Here is an 18,753-nt window from a genome sequence, read left to right on the forward strand (position 1 = left end):
ATCCTCCCTTCTCGGCACTGTTACGCAATAATCCGACCTTCTTCCTCTATGAAGCACCCGAAGTGAGTAAATTGAACTTGCATGCCATGGTCCACAATTTGTCTGACCAACACCAAGTTATTGGTGATTGTCAGCACATGCAAACCATTTCTCATGATTCCTCTTTGACCGACATGGCTCAGAGGGACATCTCCGATATGTTCGATGGGATGAGGGTTGTCGCCCCCGGTTTCAACGACCCCTAGTTACTCCGGCTTCTCTAAATAAGAGAAGCATTCTTCATGGTTCGTCATGTGGTTGGAAACTCTGGAATCCACATACCACACCTCATTCGGCTTTGAGGTGCTCATCTTCATCGAGTTGGCTTTGTGCTTCATGACAAATGCAGGGCCCGTTCCGGCTCCCCCCGAGCCTTTAGCGTAGTGCAATCTCTGTCGTCTCTCAAAGTCGACTCTATTTGATCCGACTTTGTTTGAATTTGCCTGTTTCTTCTAGCACTCACTCTCCTTGTGGCCCTTTCGACCACAATACCAACAATCAGTGAATTTATTTTGCTAGCTTCCAGCACCACCCTGACTCCCCCTACTTGTGGAGGGTCTACAATTGTCGGCACCTCCCTTGTGCCTATGGTTCTGCTCTTGTCAGTCGCTACCATTGTGTGCCGATCCACCGCGTCCACCACGACCACGGGGCCTCTCTACCTTCGTGTACAAATTTTTTTTGTCTGTGTGTGTGCTCTTCAACGCACATGTGTGGTTCTCCTCTGCCAGGAACATCAACTGCAAGTCGAAAAATGACGACGGTTTCTCCCTTGTGCGGACAGTCGTCCAAATTGGCCCATACTTTTGAGCTAGACCGCCTCGACAAATTTGCACCATCTCGTCTTCGCCCACTAGCACGTTGATGGAGCCGAGTGAATCACATATCTCCTTGATCCTTGTGGTGTAGTTAGTTACCGACATACCTCATTGTCGGACATTGTTGAGCTCTTGTTTGAGTTGCAACTTACAGGTTGTGGTGTTGGCGGCAAAGACCCTCTTCAGGTTCCCCTAGGCATCCTTTGATAACTTTGCATCCCTTATGTACTCGAGCAATACAAGACTCGCTTGCTGCTTGCTCCCAAGCTGGGAAGTCTCTGTGCATCGGCGCTAGTGGTACCTAGTTTACTCCTTTCACGTAGCTCTAGTAGTCGTGGCCAAGCAAGTATTGATGCATCTTATATGACCAAGACACATAGTTACACCTGTCTAGCATTTCTCACGGTAGCGAGCTACCCATTCCTTCCTCTATCCATGTTCCTGTGAATCTTTGTCTGGAGATCAAAGGCTTGTTTGTGTTGAAATCACTTGTCGGCAATAGAGGATATTCAACCCTCCCGCTGTGATACCATGTAATGAGTTTCGTATGTGGAAGCCTATGAACAACACAATCAGCTCAACCACAGTTAGGTGAAACACAGAGAAAAGCAAAAATATAGTAAGCGGGAGCGGGGGAGAGAGAGAGAGAGAGAGAGAGAGAGAGAGAGAGAGAGAGAGAGTAGAAGATTAACTTAGATTCAAAAAAATAATACGCTCTGTATACACAAGTGTGCTTTATGAGCACTTTTATACAAGCTTTGACAACGTGTTGACACGAGTACCATCAGTACTTGAATGCTCATAAAGAGCCTACGACACTAACTCCATAAAATATTCCTAATACTAAGACTAGGAATATAGGCTCCAACGGCCTATCAGCCTTATCTTAGGCTGCCCTAGCTATCGGCTTATTCAACCGACTTCCCTCAATTGCTTCGGTTGTCGGTTTCTTTAACTGACCGGCCTACCGGCCTTTAGCCGATCCGACTCATGTTGAGCTTGTCTCTCAACAACATATTCCTACACATATATCTACTATAGGAGTCACACAATGCACTCTACACTTGACCACAATGGATATGAGAAAATAATCTTGGGCATTGAGGATCACGAACCAACTTTGAGCGTATGGCATGAACAATGCTTGACTTAGCCTTTGCTAGTGTCGGTCATATTGGTCAAGACTTATCAAATTGACTATGCATATTTTCCCTCAAGTGAGTATAAACCCGAACATATCCCTACACATATATCTACTATAGGAGTCACAATGTGCAGTATACTCTCTCAACTACAATGGTATGGGCGAATAATGTTGAGCATTGAGGATCATGAACCAACTCTAAGCGTACAACATGAACAATGCCTAACTCTGTCTGCCTTTGCTCGTGCCTGTCATATTATTGGTCACATAATAATACATTCGAGAGCACCTCCCACACTATCGTGACTTATATAGCTTCACAGAATTCCATTAAACCATGAAGAGAGAGGGCTACTCCGGTAAATCTGTGTAATTAATGCTCATTTGTGTTCTCTAATGGGCTTTCTTTCCTCCATATGCATATACACATAATATGTATGTACATACATACATATATGATGGCAGAAGTATTATCTGCATAGTCTTTTGTATCTACTCCATCCATGTCCATGTCCATAGCCATAGCCATGGCAGACATGGCCTTCTGTGGATGTACCACCACCACTAACAGCAACAACATCAACAAGTTAAGCTATGGCTTCTTTGCAACACACAAATCTCTGTCTTCATCAGAAGCCCTGTTCCCATCTTTACTACACTTTCCCTCCATATCTTGCAATGAGAAGAAGAACAAGAAAGCCCACAAGCAGTGCCTCTTTACAGCTATGGCGGAGGCATCAAGGTCGGCTGTCTCAGCACCATCTTCATACAAGAAACAACAGACAAGGACCCCAAATGTAGGCAATACTAAAGTTAGACCTAGGAAAGGTAATAGAATCATGAGTAGAGATGGGCGGCCGCCTCCTCCTCGACATAAGCTTCTGGGTGTTCGAGATGCGATTCTTAAACCCCCTCTGGATGATATTCGACTGGCCAACAAGTTCTTAAGAAGCCCTCAGCTTTCACTAAAGACCTTACCTTTGCTTAGTTCATGCCTCCCTTTTGCTTCTCTGCGAGCCGAAGATGAAGAATGGATGGATCATCATTTCCCTGAGATCAAAGAAGCCCTCGGGTACCCTCTCGGTGAAGAGAGTCGTACATTTGATACCATCAAAGATTCCCTCAGCGGATACCCTCTTGAAGGTGATGGTCATTCCAATGAGGATGAAGATACCCTTGGATACCCTCATGAAGAAGAGGACCTTTCAGGCAATGCCAAAGATTCCCTTGGATACACCCTCGAAAATGCTCATTCCAATGAGACCAAAAATCCCTTTGGATACCCTATAGAAGGGGGTCATCCCGATGACATTGAAAAAACTGTCAGTTCCATGCGAAAGGATCATTCTTATTCTCGGACGAACACCGAAATCTCGCCTGATAGCCCACTTTTTCATCGGGATACCCTGCTTTTCCTCGCTTTTCAACACCCAGAAAGTGCGAGGGGTCATATTAAATCAATAAAAACTGGGCATTCTCGGCTCACTTTCCTGGGAGAGTATGTCCTGGAGCTTGCCCTTGCTGAATTTTTGCTTATGAGGTACCCTCGAGAAACTCCAGCTTGCTTGAGAGAGAGAATTTCTGGGCTCATCAATAAGAGAGCGTTTCCTCGATGGATAGAGATAGCATCTCTTGATGGTGCTATCTATCCTGATGGTATGAATGCAGTCAGAACTGATGCTCGACTTCAGACTATAAGGTGAAGATTTCCATTTATGAATTGTTTTGTAGATATAGAAAGGAAGGTATGTTAATGGTGAGACATCTATACCATAGATATAACTGATTGGCAATGAGAGTAACAGGATATTATGTTCTAAAAAACACACTAGAAAGCATTGCCTTGATCATATGTCCATTATAAAGTATAACCACAAATAAAATGTACACATGTCATGGTTGAGGACTGGAAGCTAAGAGCTGAGTCAAATGTCAAGTTCATTATTAAAAGTATTCATTTTTTGACTTTGAGATCATTAGACCTTTAGCTATTGCCCCTATTACAAACAAATGGCTTTACAAATTCATTTTTCAAAACTCAAGGGTTGAAAACAATTGCTAACAAAATGCAATGTTAACAAACAAGGATTGATTCAAATTCATCCAAATGATGATTACCTCAGTGCAAATAATCATTTTACAGATTGTAAGTATAGCATCTTAAACTATACCAAGGGAAAGTAAATGTCTTTGCAAAACAGCTAATAGAAATTGCAACATCCAATCAAGAGCTTGGATATGCAGGTGTCTGGATGAGTGCCAACTGGGTTTGTTGTAATTTTAAAAGCTTGGAATAAGAGATTGGACCTTCAATGTGCGTTGCACTTGTAGTGGGAGACAGGTTATAGGACCCCTAGCTCTCATTTGGTTTCACTAATTGATCATCACTTCTCAAGAATCCATTTTATGGTAGGATATTTGAGGAATAGTTAGTCCCTTGATGGTATTATAGACTCTCTATGCTATATTTGTCTTGATAATGATGATGTCACCTCAAGATGCTACTGGGAAATTACGTATCATTATACATATTGACTCTAGGAAATTACACATATTGACTCTAATTTTGATCTTATGAGATCACAAACCATAAATGGTAGGATATGGATTAATACAATTTGATTCAATAAGTGAACCCATAAAGCTGGAACTCATTGTCTAAATATTTCTGCATAATGTTTTTTAAGTACCGTGGGATGCCTGTGTCTATAGTCAACGACTGAAACTCAAGGACAGGAAGTCTGTCTCAGAGAACTTTATTTGGAAACATCAGTATTGCATAAAGGTTCATCTTCTTCCATCCACAGGAGGATGTTGAGTCAGAAGAGTCAATTCTATTACTTTGGGTTTAACTTTCTACAATTCAGAGCATAAAGTAACTTAGGAACAGTTGTAACCATTGGTTGAATATGTGTACAATAATAATATGCCTACCTCAATTGGGTGATGTTGAATTGGGAAAGGCTCCTATAAGAGAGTAGAGGGAGGGGAAAAAGTGTCACCCATTTTGCACATGAATTTTGAGACAGATAAGTATGTCTAAGATGCAGATGAAGCTTATAAGAAGGTTAAGTTTTCTCGTGAAAAAACTCAAATCAAATAAGAGAAAGCAGTGGATTGTCACTGTCGTGAACTTGTGTTTGCACTTTGTGCTTGAGTACTCTTGGACATTCAAAAGTCATGGTCAAGGAAAATGGAAGGCAAGAACATTTCCAAAGTTAGAGTTTTTCTCAGATTTCAAAAAAGATAAGGGATGTAACTACAGTGAAGGCTACCGTTAGTTTGAATGGCACCGTGCATTCCATGCGAATCTTCTTCGGCTTTGTGGGCAATTTACTTTCTAGTTTGTCATACCTAGGTCTGATTTGGTGACGATAGAGCTGAATGCATTTATTTGAAGTTAAATGCACTTAATATTTATAGTGGAATCTTAGCTCCAATCATTTTCAAGAAGTAAAGATAGCCTCAATAAAAAGCCATTTTGGTACTGAAATATTCAGCTTAGGTTTGGCAAAATCTTGGTGTTATGTTCATTTTTGTTCTTGTATGTCTAGTTTGCACAGTTCTGAAAAATCCAGAAAGACTGGTTAACCCATAGTCTTTCATCTTAAGAAAGGAATATGAAGCCGCTTTTAAACAATTTCCTTTTAAATAGCTTTCACTAATATAAAATCTCTGTTTCTTCAGGGGAGTATTTTGTGCGATTGTAGGTGCTTTGTATCTATGTATGGGCATGAGTGAAGTCTATCGATTCCTTTTTGATGTTTGTGGATTTGATCCTGATGTGAAAGACTGCCAGCCAAAACCAAGACTTGGCCGAGAAGATGTGGATTATGTTTTCCCCGCATTGGAAGAGAAGCAAGTGGAATGGGATGATCTCAGCAAGATGGAGGCAAGAAATTGATTTATGTCTTAATATGTTGAGGGAAAAGAAGGTTCAATAATTTTAGGGGAGAAACACCAGAGTACCACAAACTTGTTGGGAATTGAGCCGAATAACCCCAAGGTTTAAAACATCAGAATGCTGATCTGTAATGCAGTTTTTTTATTTCATTTGGGTATTCTAGTAAGTGTTGAAAACTGAGGGGTATTCTGCTAAATCTATATACCCAACAAGTTAGTGAGTTTTTGATGTTAAGAAGAGATGTTCTGTTAAGTTTTGAAGACATGGAAGTATTCTGGTAAATACAGAAGAAGTTAAGATTACTGTTGGTGGTGTAAATGCTGGAGTTCACTGTCTGAACTACTTATTTGACTTTTACAGACAGCAGATGATGAACTTTTTGCCAAACCGATGCTTTATAGGGCATGCGTTCCACCTGGTATTCATAGGTTTAGAGGCAACCTTTGGGAGATAGACAGCCTTCCAAAGGTTTTACAAATAATGGGTTATCCTTTGCCAGCATTGGATAGGGACCCTGCCATTACAATGGCCCGGAATGCAGAATTAGAGCTTGGTCTTCAGGTATGGTATATGCAGAAAATTGTTAAAGACATATCATGTAACTCATTTGTTTAGGGCCTATGTTCTAATTATTACAAAGCTGCTTTTTATATGGTTCCAGTTCTTAAGAAATTGGATATTATTATTACATGTCATCACACCATCAGTTCACGATAATCTGATTGTTATAACTGTGTTTGCAAAACTGTCATCCATCTGTTTTCATGAGAATGCAGTTGATGCTTGGGATGCTATTGTTTGCATGGAAAACCCCAAAATACCCCTGACTTTTTATTTATTTTCACCAAATGCCCCAAATCCCTTTGGTGTACCCCATCTTGAGCAATTAACTCATTGGTGAACCCCAAATAACTCATTTCCAAAATGTATTAATTTGTAATAAATTACAGATTTGAATTGTATAATTGAAAGGAGCACATAAGAATTCAGAATGCAAGTTAGTGATGTTTAGGAATATGTCATATATATTCTGATTGAAGATAGTTTTTATAACAGCTTTGTTTTCTTCATCCTTCAATGTACAAATCTCAACATCCTCGGTTTTGTAACGAGAGATTCGAATTCTTGGGATCAAAGATACAGGTATACATGTGTATTCAATATTTCTTCCCCTTGCTTTATGTTTCAGATGATATACAGATGCATATAACAAAAAACTCCGAAATACCCTTTGGTGCTCCTTTATTTCCTTGAAATGCCCGTGCATTTTTCGCAATTCTGCTTGAATGCCCTTTTTTATCCCCCCTTCCCCTTGAAAGAGCAATTATGTGGTCAATTATTTTATCCTCTTCTTTCCGTCTTTCAGGCATAGACCAAGGCAGTTTTGGGGTACTAATGAAAAATCTAGGGAAATAAACAAAAACTTAAGAGTATTTCAGGGTTTTTTCTATAATGTATTTCTAGAAAAAGATAGAAAAAGGAAAACATGGAAAAAGCAAAGAACAAGAAAAGCAAAAACTGCAAGGAAAAAACAAAAATAAGGAAAAGGGACAGACAAAGCAAGGAAAAAGGAAAAGAGAACGAAAATTGAAAAACAAAATAAACCTTAGACTTGATTGCAGGATGTTGTGATGGCAGAGAAGTTGCTCATGAAACACCTGGATGCGCCCGGCTTTTTCTTGAAGGAAAAGCATCGGAGGCTTCTCTTTAACCGAGTCTGTGGGAGGTACTTCCGGGAGAAGAGCCTTCAAAAATTTATCTTGTTCTCGGAGGAACGAAAGGGTCTTTTTGAAAAGGCGAGAAAATTAAAGAATTTGGCGACGACTGCTGTTTCATTGGCATTGCATGGGCTTGCTTACACTGTTTATGGAAAAGCTGATGTTCGACGAATAATGTTTGAGCTTTTTGACTTTGAAAGGCTACAGAACGATCATTAATCATCCAAAAACTGTACTTTTATGGCCATTGAGCCAGTGGCTCCCCATCTTCTCAATTTCTCTCTTTAATTGAATGTTTACACAAATGTTAAACTCACAATGGTGCAACATGACAAGGTCCTATAAACCCCAACAAAATGTATGTTTGTGGTGGTGACTCAATGATAGCATTCATATTAATCCTTCAAATTATTGGCTCTTCAAGAGGATTAAACAACCATCAATGCAAAAGAACTAAACTAAGTCTCTAGGTGCCCTCTACTGATTTTGTTACTGAGTTGATATAGCCATGAACATTAATGCAATGCCACATACAACAGCTTTTAGATGGAAAAACCTTCATGGACTTAAAGCTTATCCTTTCAGGTCAAGTTGATGGCCAAGTTTGTTGAAGACGTTCCACATCTCTATTGATGCACATTTACTGATTAATATAGGAGCCATAAGTATAGATTTATGCAAATGAAACTTATTGCTGTTGAAGAAAACACACAATGGTTTCAAAATTCTCTTGGCTAGAAGCATTGTTTAATGAAATGAAGGAGTTCCTCACTACAAGATACCTGTGAAACCATATATCGAGGGATCAATTATAGTGATTTAGAATCAATAGTTTCCTTTAATGCACTGCCAAATTATACCAATGGTTGACTGAGAGTCCACATCATTTTAGATATAACCAAGGTGTATTGTGCACATTAGATATAGTGAAGAAAACATTTTAGCTCCTTGCCTCATTCCCACAATACATTTTGGTTCTGAGATTGTTTGTGTTTCCCTATTAGCAATACAAGTCCTTACTTGCTTAAAGTCAAAGATATGTTACCATCTTTATTATTTGTTTGCACCTCAAACTTAGTCCTACCTTGTTTCCCTCACATTATGAATGTTACATCATATGACATACGTCACAATTGCAAAAGTGTTGCAAATCCATGTCTAATAGTTTTAGGCGTAACCTTAAGGAGAGATTTTATAGCTGAATTTAATGGTCTATGGGTAGGATTGGGAAACAAGATATCCTAGGACTTGGGACAAACCCATCAAGACCTATGACACATGGGAACATGTGGTGGTTTGGGAGCCTAAGGTGTTGGGCTATATTAATGGGAAATTGGTTATCCTACAAACTTGGACAAATGCATATCGACCTATACCATGTGGGAACACATGGTGGTCTAGGAGCCTTGGGTGTTAAGCTATGTAAAGGGCACTACTTATCCCCTTCATCATGGATGCCAAATCACCACGCCCTCAAAATTGACATTTCACATTTCTAACAGTTTGCTCTACCATAATGGGAAGGTTTATGTCCAAATCTCTCTCAAGTAAAGAAGAAAATTCTTTTTGAGTGTCATGATATATCCTTAGCTGGGTACCCTAGAATATATCAAAACTCATTTAAACCTCTATCATTTTTTTCTAGCCTTAATTATATAAGGACATGCAAATTTATGCAATCAAATGTCTACAATGTTAGGTGATCAATAAGGTTGAGTGGCATAAAGTTGACGTCCTTTTAAATCCCTTAGATATTCCTAATAATAAATGGGAAACTATGTCTACGAATTTTACTATTAGCTTGCCTTGAACACAAAGACATCACAACTAAATATTGGTTATGTCGATCATCAAACAAAATTAGTTAGATTTATACCAACTAAAGCCACAATAAGAACTCAAGAATTGGCTTACTAATGTTTACAACTTATTGCAATTTTAGGGTTTACCAATGGATATAGTTAGTGATAGAGATTCTAAGTGTACTAGCTATTTTTAGACCCAAGTCATTAAAAAGCTAGAAACTACTTTGAGAGTGCATTCCTCAGATTATCCTTAGTTTCATAGTCGAATTGAATGAGTTAATCAAATTATTAAGGATATGCTTTGAGCCTATTAGGTTAAGGAGCCCCCAAAATGAGAAACAAATCGTCCTTTATTAGAGTTTATCTATAACAACTCTAAACATGCTTCAATTGGATATACTCCTTTTGTAGTGTCCTCAAATGGTCCCAACTAGGACACAATCCCAAAACTAATTGGGACTCACTAGAGAGCCCAATCCTAGTCTCAAGAGGCGTGTGACCATGGTTTATTCCAACTCAAGAGTCCCAACGGCTAGTCCCAATGGCCATCTATGGCCCTGTATAAGGAGAGGGCGTGAAAGGGTCATCCTCATTCTTGGATTTGCTCATTTGCACAAGTTGGTGTGTGGTGCTCTCTTCCGTAGATCATATTGGAGTTGTCCCGACTTGTCCTAGATCACATTTTGGTTTTGTCCCAAAATTGGAACTCCTTATAAATAATATAAGAGCATTTTTGTCCCAGGTTTGGTTTCCATTCATTTGTTCTTGTATGTAATAAATCTAACCATATTTTTGGGACATAACAGTTGGTATCAAAGCAGGCCAAGCGAGCTCAAGCGGGAAAAATGTAGAAGAAGGGGAAGTTGGCAATGCAAAGTGACCAACAGGAAAGTGAATCGGAATCGGAAGCGATCAAGGTGCCACAAATAGGAGGGAGCCTCGTGGAGTTCGCGATGTTGTGTCGTACGACACTGGATCGTTGCGTGAGTCGGGTGGAACCACCGAGGTTTTGGACTACGAGGAGGAATTTAAGACAGATAAAATTATGAATAGATTGTTCAAAGAGAGAGAGATAGAAAACTCGTGATTTCCACAAGTATTTAGAAACCTAATAATTCCCCAAGAATTCAACCCCCCATTTACATTTTGTTCCCACCCTTATATAGTGATGGGAGAGGCTAAGTATAGCTTGCCACATGGCAAGCATCATGCTTTCTCTAACTATAGTATTCATGCACCCTAGTTGTCCATGAGTACCTTTCCTAGAATATAGATGTGAGGATAAGCTCTCATATATATTAAAATACATAATTATATTATTTATGAGGAGTTAGTACAATGGTAAGCTTTGGACTTGATAATATAGAGGTATAGGGTTTGAAAATTACCTAGTGCATCTAATATATTTTCGTTTATCATTTTCTTCTATTTCTTCATACCTATTCATTCGGGTACTCCGTACGTTTTTCACGATGTGTACGAAGTATGCTATGACACTCACCCCTCCGAACCTGCACATCCTCCGGTATGTGTTGAAGTTATCGATGCTCGTTATTCTCCTTCATCCATACTACCCTCAGTTTCTCCCACTATATTGATTGTTAATTCCAACCCGCTTTCTTCACTTCCTACATCTCTATGATCCATGTCCACTTGTTCCTTTGTGTCGGTGTTGTCTAAAGCAAGGTTTTTACGTACGTTAGATACGGTACGAATACCATATGTATATAACATATTAATACGCGTTAGTACCTCCCAATTAAAAAATATGTTAAATACGTTTTTCAATATGTTAAATACCTATAAAATACGTATTTTACTTATTTTACGTATAGTACGTTAAATACTTTTAGAATTTGAAAATTATTTACTTTTGTAAAAAATATTTGTAATATTGTAAAAAGCATCTATGTTTACACAATTTTGTGATGTACATTATAGTTCTACATCCTAAAATGCATATAAGACATTTGAACATTTTACATCCTAAAATACTTATAATATAGATGTCGACATTCACTTATTCTATAAATTAGTGTAAGTGTGCATCTCAATGTTCTACTTCAAATTGTAATTATTTACGATTATGCCTTCATAGCTTGAGGAATCGTCTATGATTATTACACTCAGGATAGGTTTCTGTCATCTTTTCTCTCTTCTTATCTTCTTCTTCTTCTTCTTCTTATATCTTTTATGATTATCACACTAAGAGTCAGGACGTGTCTCTGTCGTACTCTCTTCCGTTCTTCTTTCTTCCTTCGTTTTGCTTCTTTTACACTAAAATCTTTTTTTTCTTTTGCCTTTTGTTGGGGTTTTACTTACATTTTTTTATAAAAATACGTATTATACCTGTTTTTTCAAATGTACATTAAATATTGTGTTGGACAAATGTACATGATATTTGACTAAACAACATCAAGGTATAGTACGTACTATACAAATTATGAGGTATTATACGTATTTAAACGTTAAATATGGCTACGTAAACAACCATGGTCTAAAGTTACGCAGGGCTTCATGTCACTTCGCTTCTTGAAAATCTTTACCCGTTTCCTTGCTATAGGCACCCGCAATACCTTTCCATCTAGCTCGCATAGTTGGTAAGTTCCGTTGTTGAATACTTCATTGTGGGATCCGCCCATAGTGCATACGGAAGCATCTGCGGCCAAAGATTTACTCTTCCGTCACACGCTTTTACCAATGCTTTCACAAATGGACTATGTTCTCGCTTGATCTTCCCGTTGGCTTTTGGATTCTATGTCATGGTTAATGTCAACTGTACTCCGTGTTTGGCAAAGAATTCCTTAGCTTTATCAGAGTCAAGTTCTCCCCGATCGGCAATCACTTGTCCTACACACCCATACCTACAAACACTTCTTCCAAGAGAAATTGGCATACTACAGAACATGTTTTCTGCCATAACGCTTGACCTTCTACTTGGTTCATCAGATCCTCCCGAGTTAGCACCGAGTACTTCTTTTGTCCAATCCTAGTGGGCATTGCCACGATGTCAACCATGCATTTGAAGTTGATTGCCGGTGAGAATGTCAGATGTAGCTCATCCCGGTGTCAAACTCCGTAGTGTTACCCGTAAGAATATATGGGGAGGCATAAGGGTATGTGTAATGATGTGGTTGATGTGTATGTGTAAAGTAAATGAGTGTGTGAGGATGAGTATGTGTGAGCACATGCACAATTATGTGCATGTGACAAGAGTGTAACGGTTGTCTCTCTTGTAACGGTCATTATTTACCGATACATTATGTATTATATAAACCCCTTATGGGGCATCTAATGGATATACATTTTTCCCCTCACATGTCACTTCTTATTTTCACTCTCCTTCTTTCTCTATCTCACATAACCCCCTTGGGAGGGGGCTGGAGCCATTCTAGGCTTCACCCCTCACCCGACAACACTTTTGGCACGCCTGAACGGCCGACCTCCCTTGAGCGGAAGTCTATCCTCACTTTCCCTCTTCGTCACTAATCCCTCACTCTCTCTATCTCTCTCTGCATTGTGAATGTGTGTGTCTCTCTCTATCCCTAATTCTCATCTACCTTGTTTGACTATTTACTGGTATCTACACTCATGGGGAAGGAGAAGATACATATGAGCATTGTTGCTTTTGGCCATGGCTAACTTGTATTTCTACATCTATGACGGTGGAAAGAACCAAATCTAAGTAGCGAAGCAACTGCAACAACATACCACTTTCATGTCAGCAGTGGTTTGAGAAGAGTTCCCTTCCTCGATTAGCTCTAAGCATAGGGAAGATAGGGATGCGAACTGCAGAAGTAGATTAGCTTCTTCTTCTTCTTCTTCTTCTCCCCTATTTCTATTACTGCTCTGCTCCCTGTTTGTTGATGTGCTTCTCACCATCGCCATCGCCATCCTTACCATCGGGCTGTATATCTAAACACCTCCATCACCACCACCACCACCACCATGGCATCCACCACGAATGGGCCTCCCCTGTTCTCGCAGATCCCCCAAAACCAGAGCCTATAGAGCTAGAGCCATGGCCTTGGCCAACCTCGACTCTCCAAATCAGCTCCTTGCTCCCCTCTCAAGCCTTGCTCTCGAAGCGCCCCACACCTCTGCTTGCTCTAATTCCTTCCATGTCATCCACAAGGCCCCCATTGGAGACACTCCTTATGTCAAAGCTAAACACGTCCAGCTCGTTGACAAGGACCCCAACAGAGCCATCGCGTTGTTTTGGGCCACCATTAACGCAGGAGACAGAGTGGACATCGCATTGAAAGATATGGCAATGGAGATGAAGCAGCAGAATAGGCCGGAAGAAGCGATCGAGGCCATCAAGTCGCTCCGCCATGGATGCTCAGACCATGCTCAAGAAAGCCTGGATAATGTGTTATTGAACTTGTATAAGAGGTGTGGACGGTTGGATGATCAGATCGCTCTGTTGAAATCTCGGATGTGCATACATGCAGCAATTGGGCTTTATAACGGCAGAAGCACAACAACAAGGTCTGCAACGTTGGGATATGTCTGATGGAGCAAGGCAGGCGGAAGGAAGCGAAGGCCATGCTCAAGAGCGTGAAGTCTGCTTGCGGCAATAGTCCATGGGTCTCCGTTTCTCATCTGAAATCCTTTGATCGAGCTCAACAGATGCTGTAGGACATGGAGGCAGAGGAGAGATGGTTGTGTCTTCTTCTGTGTGCTTTAGTATTAGAAATATTGAGAATCGAGTAGATAGGTATATAGAGTTACAACTGCAGAGATGGATATATGAAAACAGAATTTCTATTACATATGAGAGTAGTTCAAAATGGTAGTTTTCCCATGCGCTCACACCTTAGAGCTTAGATAGGATGTGGACCGGCTCACTACAAAATTAGTGGGGACTAATGATCAATCTGACCACTGTGTGAGAAAAGTGACTTATAATCTATGTTTGGTCTTAGTATAAATGTGCAAGTCAGTTGACAGTAGTGGAGATATTCCTTTTCTGTCAACTGACTTGTCATTTAATATGACCCAACTCCCTAGGTACAGGCTAGTGCTAGATAATACTTATCTTGAAGTCAATGACGCATACTTCAAGACTAAGTACATCGTAACTTGCCCACAAAATATTCTAGCTGACTTGATTAGCCAATCCTTTTATCTATTTCTCTCTTTCCTAAATATATTGTGTCCTACGCATCTACGGTTTCCTAGATTAACACCTTATCGACCCATATGGTCGAGTTGCACACTAGCCGCTCCTCATTTGGGGCGCTATCACAAAATGTGCACTCTAAGAGCACATATGGGGATAGATTAACAACTTGGGGCTGATCATTGATTATATCTAACACGCCCCCTCAATGATCAACCCATTGAGTTCACTTGGAATTGGGCCAACACCTAGTCGTCGAAGGTGTTGTTGCAACTGTTCTGCTCCAAGCGCCTTTGTGAAGATATCTGCAGCATTTTCTGATGTTGGACAGTACTCAAGCTCCACAATCTCATCATTTATTAGCTCCCGCACATAGTGATACTGAATCTCTATGTGTTTAGTACGTGCATGAAATACGGGGTTCTTGGCAATGGCCATGCAACTCTGATTGTCACACCTCAATACCGTTGCCGTCCTTATTGGGACTGCCACATCCATAAGGATTCTTCTTAGCCAAACTACCTCGCATGCCGCTATGCATGCTGCTTTGTATTCTGCCTCCGTTGAAGATAGTGCCACTGTTGGTTGTTTTTTACTACTCCATGAAACAGCTCCAGATCCTATTGAAAAACAATATCCAGAAACTGATTTTCTGGAATCACTATCTCCAGCCCAATCGGAGTCGCAATATCCACTAAGTTGGTCAATTGTTGGCTTGTAGAAGATTCCATAATTTAAAGTACCCACAATGTACTTTAATACACGTAGAGCAGCTTTCCAATGAGTCTCCTTCGGCTTGTTGCTGAATCGACTCACCACATTGACTGCAAAACAAATATCCGGCCTAGTGTTGCATAGGAAAATTAGACTTCCTACTAGTTGTCTATACTTCCTTATGTCAACCATTGGTGATGAGTCTTCTTGGGATAGCTTGCAGTTTGACTCCATTGGAGTCGACTTCGACTTGCTGTCCATCATCCCGAAGGTCTTCAAGATCTCTGTTGCATACTTTCTTTGTGACATGAAGATGCCGACCGAGGTTTGCCAAACCTCAATTCCAAGGAAGTAGTGTAGAATCCCCAAGTCTGTCATTTCAAACTCAGTTTTCAAACACTCTTGTGTTTGGCCAATGCACTCTTCATGGTCACCAGTAAGTACTAGATCATCCACGTAAATGATAATGATGACTTTTTTCCCGTCCTTCATTTTGACATACATACTTGCATCCGAAGCACATTGCTTAAAGTCGATTGATCGTAAGAAGCTGTCTATCCTCTTGTTCCAAGCTCTTGGTGCTTGCTTTAGACCATATAGTGCCTTCTTCAGCTTGCAAACTTTGTTTTCTGAATTCGGTATCTCAAACCCCGGTGGTTGTGTCACATATACCTCCTCCTTGAGATGCCCATTCAGAAATGTTGATTTGACATCCATTTGATAAATCGGCCATCCTCTTGAAGCAGCCAACGCTATGACCATTCGAATTGTTGTCATGCGAGCTGTCGGGGCAAATGTTTCTTGTACATCGAACCCTTCAATTTGGGAGTATCCTTGCGCTACTAGCCTGGCCTTGAATTTCTCCAAAGAGCCATCAGCTTTATACTTTACTTTCCATACCCACTTCGTGCCTATCACCTTCTTCTTTGTTGGCCTCTCTACCAACTCCCATGTGTCATTTTTCATGATGCTATCATATTCTGATATCATCGCCTCTTTCCACTTCGGGTCGGCCATAGCTTCCTCCACCGAGGTCGGCTCACTCACTGAGCCTATGATGTCCACCATCAGAGCCATGTTGACAATGTGGTCAGAGGTTCTTCCTTGCTCCTGTATTCTTCTTGATCTTCGTAATCCATCAGTTGAAGTTTCAGGAAACTCAACTTTAGGAGTATGATCATTGAAGAGTTGTTGAGCCCACTTAGGTATTTTCTTTACATGTGGGACTGGCATAGGCTGAACTAGTGAACCATTACCATCAGATGGTTCAACTTCCTTTTTTGGATAATGGGTCGGGATTGGGTAAAATACTTCTTCAGTTGATGAGATAACTTGAGAATCGTTGTTCTCAGCTAGCTGTGGTTGTTCCTCATCGAACACCACATCGCGGCTTGTCAATATCTTTCTTGCCTCTGGATCGTAGAGTCGATAGGCCTTTGACTCTTCACTATATCCGAGAAAGATACACTTTTTGCTTTTAGCATCCAACTTCTTTCTGCTCACATCTGGAATATGTGCGTAGCACATACACCCAAAGGTTCTGAAGTGCAGCACTGAAGGTTTCTTGCCTGAATAAGCTTCTTGGGGTGTTTTCCCTTGAAGTGCCTTCGTGTAGCTCCGATTGAGGATGTAAACTGCTGTGTTCACTGCTTCAGCCCAGAATGGGTCGGGCAGCGCTTGTGCCTTCAACATACACCTAGCCATCTCGACAACTGTTCGATTTCGACGTTCGACAACGCCATTTTGTTGTGGGGTGTAGGCAGTTGTAAGTTGGCGCTTAATTCCATGCTCTTTGCAATACTCACAGAATTCTATTGATAAGAATTCTCCACCTCGATCAGAGCGTAGCTCCTTCACTAACTTTCCAGACTCTCGCTCGACAAACTTATGCCATCTTTTGAAGATTTTAAAAGCGTCAGCCTTCTCCCGAAGGAAGTAAACCCACATCTTTCTGCTGAAGTCGTCGACTATTAGCATATAGTAGAGAGATCCACCCATTGCAGGAGTCACCATTTTTCCAGAGAGGTCAATGTGTATTAGCTGTAGAGGAGTCTTTGCCCGATTTTGACTCTCTTTTGGAATGGCTGATCTTTGATGCTTGCCCATCATACAAGCATCACAAACATGACTTAAGTCAGATAGGGTTGGCAACCCAACTACCATATTCGACTTCTTCATCTCCTTCAACACAGCAACGTTGAGATGCCCAAATCTCTCATGCCATTGCTTTGTGTTGGTACTTGTGCTGTGGTCAGTAGAAATGGTAAACGCGCTCAGCTCATAGAGATTGTTGCGCCTCACCCCTATTCCTACAACCTTGCCAGCAGAATCTGTTATTTCTGCACCCGACTTCTTGAATCGAACATCAAGACCCTTGTCAGTCAGTGCAGAAATGGACAGTAGATTCTTCTTCAGATCTGGCACGTACAACACTTGAGAGAGATGCTTTGTCCCACCGGTCGTTGCTTTGAGGGAGACGGTTCCGGTTCCTTTGGCCGGACATCGAGCATTGTTCCCGACCACAACATTGATGGGCTCTTGTAGAGGTGTCCAAGAACTGTACCAGTCACGATTACTGGTCATATGTCGGGATGCTCCACTATCGAGAATCCAAGACTCATCAACAACTTGAGTGTCAACTGAAGAACACACTTCTTCAGTTGCGACCCATAACTCAAGTTCATCTACGACATTGTTAGCGGACTCGGGCTCTCTCCAAGAAGTCTTATTAGAACCATTCTTCTCATCCGCCATCTTCTTTCGACAATCCTTGATTGTGTGACCCTTCTTGTCACAGTAGAAACACGATCCATTGAACTTCTTCTTCTTCGGTATCCTATTCGCATTGTTTGAATTGGATGCCCCTTCACCCTTAGTCCTAGAGACAAATGCTGAATCTTCCCTTTCTTCTCTTGTCTTTAGCCGAAGCTCCTCTTCAAGCAGCATTGCACTTAGTTCATCAAATTTTAAAGGAGTGGGTCGAACCTGAGTGTTCAATGCTGTCACAATGCCATCATACTTGAAAGGAAGTACTCGAATGCACCGACGAGCCATATCCTCTTGAGAGACGACTACTCCAACAGCCGCCAGCTGATCTTGAAGATCCTTAATCCTTTTTACAAAGGATTCTACTTTCTCTCCATCAGTGAGCTTCTCTGCAGCAAGCTGATTTTCGAGGTTTTGTATCCTTGTATAGTTTCTGGTCTCATACTGGCTGGCCAATATGCTCCAAGCTTCATGTGCCCTAGTTGTATGTTGCACTAGTGTTAGTACGGAGTCACATACACCAGTGACTATGGTACATAGCGCATCAGCATTCCTTCTCTTCCAGGCTCGAAGTAGATCAGCATTTGGAGGAATTGATGTGGTAGGGTGTGCAGGGTCAAAGGTTGCCATGGGCTCAGGGTCTCCCCTTGTGGGTCCCATGATTGTTTCCAACAACTCGTAGGAATCCAAAATGGCAGACATTTTGAACTTCCATAGAGT

The 18,753-nt window shown here is 40.9% G+C and overlaps 1 protein-coding gene and 1 pseudogene across 1 annotated transcript; both read left to right on the forward strand.

Annotated features, from left to right (window-relative positions):
* The first annotated feature begins 2,488 nt into the window (after positions 1-2,488).
* LOC147860978 (ribonuclease III domain-containing protein RNC1, chloroplastic-like) lies at positions 2,489-8,031 on the forward strand. The gene is made up of 5 exons (XM_087323528.1): positions 2,489-3,700; positions 5,689-5,893; positions 6,266-6,466; positions 6,962-7,048; positions 7,528-8,031. The coding sequence occupies exons 1-5, from the start codon at positions 2,505-2,507 to the stop codon at positions 7,840-7,842; spliced, it is 2,004 nt and encodes a 667-aa protein (XP_087179654.1). The 5' UTR covers positions 2,489-2,504; the 3' UTR covers positions 7,843-8,031.
* Positions 8,032-13,087: 5,056 nt separating this feature from the next.
* Positions 13,088-14,144, forward strand: LOC147860979 (protein POLLENLESS 3-LIKE 2 pseudogene; annotated as a pseudogene).
* The last annotated feature ends 4,609 nt before the right edge of the window (positions 14,145-18,753 follow it).

The sequence above is a fragment of the Azolla caroliniana genome, unplaced genomic scaffold, assembly GCF_043228905.1.
Source record: "Azolla caroliniana isolate FFs.n. ecotype wild unplaced genomic scaffold, voAzoCaro1.0.p SCAF_8, whole genome shotgun sequence".
NCBI lineage: Eukaryota > Viridiplantae > Streptophyta > Polypodiopsida > Salviniales > Salviniaceae > Azolla > Azolla caroliniana.